The 7,347-nt window shown below is 42.2% G+C and overlaps 1 protein-coding gene across 2 annotated transcripts; it reads right to left on the minus strand.

The window, feature by feature from the left end:
- Nucleotides 1–600: 600 nt before the first annotated feature.
- Nucleotides 601–6,172, minus strand: LOC123998819 (myelin proteolipid protein-like). Of its 2 annotated transcripts, none has more exons than XM_046304014.1 (7): nt 6,025–6,172; nt 3,323–3,509; nt 2,929–3,085; nt 2,372–2,549; nt 2,177–2,250; nt 1,913–1,978; nt 601–1,162 (listed from the first exon to the last, which is right to left on the minus strand). In XM_046304014.1, the coding sequence occupies exons 1-7, from the start codon at nt 6,026–6,028 to the stop codon at nt 1,088–1,090; spliced, it is 741 nt and encodes a 246-aa protein (XP_046159970.1). In that variant the 5' UTR covers nt 6,029–6,172; the 3' UTR covers nt 601–1,087. The 2 variants fall into 2 exon arrangements, with proteins under 2 accessions (XP_046159970.1, XP_046159969.1); XM_046304013.1 differs by lacking the exon at nt 6,025–6,172 and adding an exon at nt 3,920–4,184.
- Between the last annotated feature and the right edge of the window lie 1,175 nt (nt 6,173–7,347).

A 7,347-nucleotide genomic window follows, 5' to 3' on the forward strand; every position in this document is an offset into this window, starting at 1 on the left:
GCCACTCACCAGCCAGAAATCCCTGAAAATCAAACACTACAGTTTAAAAGCAGAGAGCATTAATACATATGGAGAATGAAAACGGAGTATCTTATATATATACCTTTATACCTTTAGCACATCCATAGAATTGGGTTTCCTTGCACCCCACACACAGTAATCAGTCAAAAGGACAAACAATAGGTACTACATCAAGAGTGAATGCAAAAAAGCTGCCGTAAGTGCTTTGACACACTTAGAAAAGAGCGACTCCCACATTACACTCCCACATTTCACTTGAGTGTTGTAGAGAACTTTGGCACATTCTGCTGTTTTCTCTAGTGACAGTAATGGACAGCTCATTTACTAACACAATCTAAAGCAACAGGAGCTAGATCATGTTCACAATCTATATACATATCAGTAAGCAAGGCGACTGGGGTCGGTTTCTTAGTTCTGATTAGCATGGGGAGCAGCCATCTCTCCAAGTCACTCAGATTTAGAGAGCAAAATAGAGCCCACAATCTGACAATAGCGTCAGTGACACTTTTTAAAAGCTTTTTTTTAAATGTGTGAATCAAAATCAGAGACGATACATCCAATGTGAAAATTAGCAACAGACAGGGGGAGGGGCTTAAAGTTCTAACGACCCAACGTGGTCTCAGGGCAATCTGTATTATTCTCAGCGTAAATCTTTGACACTCCATTTAGCATGATATATTACGTTACATTGGGTTATGTTATGAATGGAATAGCGGTCGTACAATATCATACAGTCATGGATTGAGCCCACCCCTCTTCTTTGACCAACCTCCCTACTTTAGTTTCTGTCTAAAGTAACTAGACCATTAGTAGGTATCATACGTCTTGGAGGTGCTCAGAAATACATAAAGTATGGCTCTGAGGCTAGGCTGAGGTGATAAACCAGATGGTCAGATGAACCATGTGTCAGTAATTGGAGCCCTCCAGGGAAGCAGCCAGCAGTAGGTAGGGGATCCAGGTTGCAGGTGTGTCTCACAGGGGATAGATGGAGTTCAGTGGTGTGATGTGTAACTGCGCCCGTCAGGCCCAGTCTATGGGGTGATGGAGACGTGAAAGGGCACAGATTTTAACAGCGCAGCCCTTTCCTGCCCAGGAACCGCAGGACTGCATAGTTATATGTGGTGGCTACCACATACATAAACTAGAGATAAAGATGAAGAGTGGGACAAAAGAGAAACTATTAAAAAATGAAATAAATCCTAAATATGTTTTTGCAAAAGTGCAGCTTCATTTAGATGACACAATTATTCAGTAGCCTCACAAGCTGATCTCTCTTCGTGCACACGTTGATCACTTCCATATGCCCCTACAGTTACACCTATATAACACTAAGTCTGCTCTCTATTGGTGAGCTTTTCTCTTATGACCTGGCTGGTCTTGTCATCTTAATCATTGTTGAAAATCAATAAAGACTTAGCTACTGTACTGATGGACAGTATGATACATTTGTCTATTTCTCTGTTATTATTCTTCTCTGCCAAAGAGCCTTAAATTAACCCCATACCTCTTTGGTGGTATGCCTTAAACTAAGCCAAATGGAGCTGCAAAACTGAAGTCGGTAATACTTTATAATAACTATCCTTTATAAGCCATTTATAAATGAACTAAATATTACCAAATGATGTACAAATCTTTGTAAATTATTAGTACATTATTAGTAACTGCATTAGTTAAACATACATTTTGTAATTTTTATATATATAGTTACTAGTAATGTACTGATATTTAACTATTAATAATCTGCAAATAGTTTATTTATTTACTAATTTATAAATGGTTTATAAAGGATAGCTATTATAAACTGTTACCATCAAATCATACTCTGAACTTAAACCAAGAGGTTGACAGGCCCCATAGACTCATCAGTCTCTGGGTGGACGTTCTTACTCACCAGAGCCAAGAGAGCGATCCCTGCACCAGCAAAGGCAGCGATATATAGGTCATAGGTGATGAAGAACTGCAGAGACAAAACATGCAAATATGATTAAATGCATTTTAGTACACATTATAAAAAGGGGCCTCATAGAGTGCATGTACTGTACATTGAATTGCTATGCAGAATGATCATTTAGCTATGTGTTAAAGGTTACATAATCCAGGAACATTCATTCTTTCAAAGTAGTTATATTGTCAGACAGAGCTACCACCAACTCACCTCTTTTGTTTTGCAAATGGATGCCAAGGTCATTCCACAAGCCTTCCCTGGCATTGCATTCCAGGGCAGCAGTCCTAAAGCGAAGCTTGTCTCATTAATGTGAAATGAAGTACAGTACATTTCAAATGTAAAAAATGTATTAAAAAGACAATAACATAAGGTGGGCCGGCTGGGTCCATCATAAGCTAAACGTACCATACTGCCGGGCATCCATGCAGATCCAGCCATGCTGGTTGATGCTGGGTGTCGTCTCAGCTAGGATGTTGATGGTGTGGCAGGTCTGTGCCATGTTGAAGAAGAAGAAGACGGGTATGGCTGTAAAGGCAAACACCGCCAGCCAGATCACTGCCAGGACGTATGTCACAATGATGAACTGTGTAGCAGGAAGCAGAGTAGGAGGTCACAGGAAGTTATTGGTCAAATTCCAGAGAATCAGGATGTGACACAACATGTCCCATGAGGCCTTATTACTGCAGTAATACCCCACCACAGAGGGTAAATACTCTAACATGAGCCTAATATCCCCAGAGCATAATATATGAGGGATTCATGGATAGTTAACTGATGATTAATGAACTACTCTATGAATTGTTTATGGATTGTTTTTAAACCTCTATAGCAGTGGGTGAGTTACAAGCTAGAGTACAGTAGGCTATAGTGTCAATATTATTTTAGCAACCTAACAGCGAGGTGACGTCATTCCCTCCTCCCCCCTGCCCCCTCACCTCTCTCTCTCCCACTCCCCTACTCACCGTCAGACTAAGGCAGCGGCCACATCTGGTGCTCCGGAACTCTCCGAAGGTCTGCTTGACGGCACTGGTGGTGTAGAATCCCTCAGCCAGCAGCAGGATGCAGTAAAGGAAGAAGAAAGAGGCCAGGCCATAGATCACGTACTGGAAGTACTTGATACTGGGAGACAAGGACAGGTCATAATAAGGAGAGGTCAGATATAAACATTTGCTGTTGAGAGGTGGCTGCTCTCAACCTACCTAAAGGAAGGGGTACTACTACTAACTTCTACTACTACTACTACTACTGTAAGAGTCTTTACATTTATGTTGCTTGATTTCCACAACCTATCTATAAATACAAACACTTACTCGGAAGAAAATTCTACTCATCAATTAAAAGGACCACTCAACTCACAACGAGGCCAGGACAACATAGTCTTGTATGTTACGAGCGAAGTAAGTCTCGGCGAGAACCTCTGTGTTGGCCAGTGCCTCGTGCCCACAGCCACAGAACAGTGCCATGCCGGTGAAGCAGAGCAGAGTGGCCACCAGGGAGGGGTAGGGCACTGCCCCCAGGCAGCGGATACAGCAATCATAACAACCTGGTGAGGGGGCATAATACATCAACACACAGGCGGCACACACCGCACACACCAACACACAGCACATCTACGCCACAGTCCAGACACCTGTCAGTCACCCTACTTGGGGAGCTGTTGAATAGAAAGACCCCACTGTTTCTGCTGAAAATCCATCAACATCCACCAACAACTTCCATCAACAGGCATGAAAGCAACAGAAACATTTTAGCGAAACACAACAGCGAAACCAAGTGCAGCAGAGCAGCGTATCCAACCAAGTAACGTTAAAGCGCCCATACAAAACCAGCCACCAATGACTTCACAGCACTCTCATACACTTCCTCCAATGTAAGCTGTGCTGGGGAAGCAGATAGGAAACATCCAGACTGTTAATGGCTGTATTGGTATAGGAATCAGAGAGAGAGATGCACCTAGGGCTTTGCAAAGCCAAGGCTGTCTGACCGGAAACATTTGCTGCTTTCGATCTTGTGCTCCTCAACAACAAGCAAAGAGTTTATGAACCAGTGATGCTAAAGGCTCTTCTGCAGGATATTGCAACTAAAGAACAGCTCTCTGCTCTGGTTTCATCCGTGTGTAAAAGCTCCTCAGCTCCTGCCAACAGCTTACAGTTCAGCCCCTCTTCTCTCCAGAGTCCAACCCTCTTTCACCACCACCCGCCACCACAGGCGTCACCAAGAGAGGAGAGAGAGAAGAGGGCACTGAGGGATGGGCTCCAGGGGCTTAGAGAGAGAGCCTGTCTTTGTGGCGGGATACACAGTGCCCTTTGTCTTAGTTAGGAGTGGAGGAGAACAAAGGCCAGTGATGTCAAACAAACAAAGACCACACTAGCACCACCTCACACACACAAAACAAGCACGCACGCACACACACACACACACACACACACACACACACACACACACACACACACACACACACACACACACACACACACACACACACACACACACACACACACACACACACACACACACACACACACACACACACACACACACACACACACACCAACAATCTAATAAACAAGCCATCGGGTGCCTGGGCAGGTGGGGCGGAGGTCAGGGGAGTATCTCCACCACCAGGATTCTCACAGTACCGATGGCAACGTCAGTGCTACTCATCCAGTCCAGCCCACAGCTACAGCTGGCTGGGACTGGTACTATGGCAGCGAATAAGTGTCTATGTCAGCAGGGGGTTGGGACTGCGGTTCAAGTGTTCAAGGGTGGGAGGAAGCACAATGAATGGGTGGGGGGAAACTGAAATATCTTCACAACAACAACCAAGTGGCTCATCAAAGTTGTATGATCTACAAACCCCATTCGGGAATGGCAAACACTGTCATGATCATACATAATAGATGACTGAGCAACTGTTGCACACTGACTAAATGTTCCTGTAATATTATGGTTTCTGTGATTTTAGTTGGTAGGAAGGAACACAGTATGTTAATGAAATATACTGCCATTTAAATAAAAACAGCAACAGCTGGAAAGTTAAAGTTGTTTGAGTCCCTGGAAATACATCAGCTGCAGACGCCCCCTCTTCAGCTGTGCTTTGAAACGCCACGATAACCTATTAATAAAACCACAGCACAGATACCACTGAAGGATCATACCAAACTAAGTCCTTAAATCATGCTAAATCTGAATCAACTGTAGTGCAGAGTAACTATTTTGTTTGAAGAAATAGTAGTGAAGGAGGAATAGTTGGTCGACTTAAACTGACTCCAGAGTCAGATCTACCACGTGAATCAAAGGACATGCAAATTTGCTAATTATGCCATGGACAAGACTGGAAGTGTGAGAGCCTTTGACGTGATCGACCTTGCATGACCTCTCCCTGACAGCAGCCTGCGCTGGTCCTCTGTCTCTCTGAACCCCAATGAGTTCAATCCATCTTTTAGAAAATATTTCACAGATATTAGCTGTGTGAGAGCTGGTTCGATTTGAATTGTAATCTCATTGATTAGATGATGATCCTGAATGCATTTGAAGTTTAATCTCATTGATTAGATGATGATCCTGAATGTATTTGAAGTTTAATCTCATTGATTAGATGAGGATCCTGAATGTATTTCAATCTCATGTTTTGTTTTCAAGGAATTGCAATCAATGTTTTGAGTAATGAGTATCACTAAGCTTAGCTTATCTCAAATATTCCAAATTGACTATTTAGTCTACAATATTACCTACGTGCAACCTGGAATAATATTTGAGCAATCCTGCCTATGTTTCTAATGTTGCAATATTACCAATGTTGTGTTATGAATAACCCATGAGGTACCCACAAGTGGACATTATAATCTTATCAGACAATCATACAATCAACTTGCAATAAAACCCGCAATTATCACAATATTAATCAAGCCTTCATATTGTTCTCAAGTGAAGCAACAATTATATTTTCTAAAAAATATATATATATATATTTCAAAAGTAGATTAATTATATTCCACAGACTTTTACTATTAAGATAGTCATAGAAAATATTAAAAACTCATTAGATAACCACTTACCCATGTTCAGAAAGAGGTATGGGGTTATTGAGGTTTAGCTTGGCGGCTTTGTGACTGTGATTTGAGAAGTTATTCCCCACCACTCCTATATGAATCTGACTCACGCTTTTGTCTGACCAACAATAGACAGACCCTCAGCTCCCAGATACCAGCAGTTCTTAAAGACACAAAGTCCCTTTTCAGCCACTGTCCATCACTAATGCAGCCCTGGGTTCAACATTAAGGACAGTGCAGGGGTCAAAGACCCGTAGACCCTTGCTTTTCAGCCACTGTCCATCACTAATGCAGCCCTGGGTTCAACATTAAGGACAGTGCAGGGGTCAAAGACCCGTAGACCCTTGCTTTTCAGTCACTCTCATGCATAACAAATTCACACAAACACATAGCCTTTTCTGTGTAGTACACTTGCAGCAGACTTCATCGTAAACATTGCTGTGGCATGTCTCCCTATAAATTGGCTTTGGATTTTAGGAGTAAGTTATTACATATTTTAAATGTTAGCAATCAGATACAACTAAATGAGCAGCACTTCATATCCTTTCACATTTCAAAAGATATGCCATATTTTTCCAAATTTCTCCTAGACTGAGTATGACATCCTGTATTCACCAATCCAGAGCAGAAACCTTATAACAATTTCCCTAAATACAATCCTATTCCTATGCATACAGATCTACTATCTTAATTTGAGCACTGTTTTTACTGAGAATTTTCCTGTGCAGGAAGAAATTCAAATTATAGTGTATTTGAGGTTTTAAAAGGCTTCTAAAGTTTGTAATTTCCACTGAAATGTCAAACTTGATTTGCCCTAACAAAAAATGTATCAACCCCTACAAAAAAAGTCCATTAATTATAATCCACATAATAATTCAGATTTCCTGTTGCTGCATAATTACTTTCCTGCTGTGAGAAACAGGGTGAAATTAAGATAGCAGATCTGTAGGCCTTTTTACTGTAGGTGTGATCATCATGTGTGATCATGTGTGGGCTGCTGCATGGACAGTTTATTCTCTCTTAGTAGCCAGGCTATTCATGGTCTGCATAGTATGTGTGCTGCCTATCTGAGGTACGTAAAGGACACCACATGGTCAATGAAAGCAAGCTCTGGCTGGTGGGTGTGTTCGGCTCTTCAGAGAAGCATCTTCAGGAAACACAGAGAGATATGAAGAATGTGCAGACAAAAGTATAAAACAAAAGGCAGACCATGGAAATGCCACTGGACTGACATTGATTAAGTAGACTAACAAGGGGACATTGAGGGCTGGATCCAGCTGCTGCCCCCCCCCCCCTCATCCCTGACCCAGTTGATGTCAAAGCCCACTC

This window comes from Oncorhynchus gorbuscha, linkage group LG16 (assembly GCF_021184085.1).
Source record: "Oncorhynchus gorbuscha isolate QuinsamMale2020 ecotype Even-year linkage group LG16, OgorEven_v1.0, whole genome shotgun sequence".
In the NCBI taxonomy this organism is placed as follows: Eukaryota; Metazoa; Chordata; class Actinopteri; order Salmoniformes; family Salmonidae; genus Oncorhynchus; species Oncorhynchus gorbuscha.

What these genes read in the sequence shown, in the direction of transcription:
- LOC123998819 (XM_046304013.1), bottom strand. Translation starts at nt 3,959, where the DNA reads ATGTTTCCGGTCAGACAGCCTTGGCTTTGCAAAGCCCTAG. An exon ending in GCCGCTGCCTTAGTCTGACG is followed by an intron (nt 2,550 to 2,928) that starts GTGAGTAGGGGA and finishes CCTGCTACACAG; the next exon opens with TTCATCATTGTGACATACGT. An exon ending in GGATCGCTCTCTTGGCTCTG is followed by an intron (nt 1,163 to 1,912) that starts GTGAGTAAGAAC and finishes CTTTATCTCTAG; the next exon opens with TTTATGTATGTGGTAGCCAC.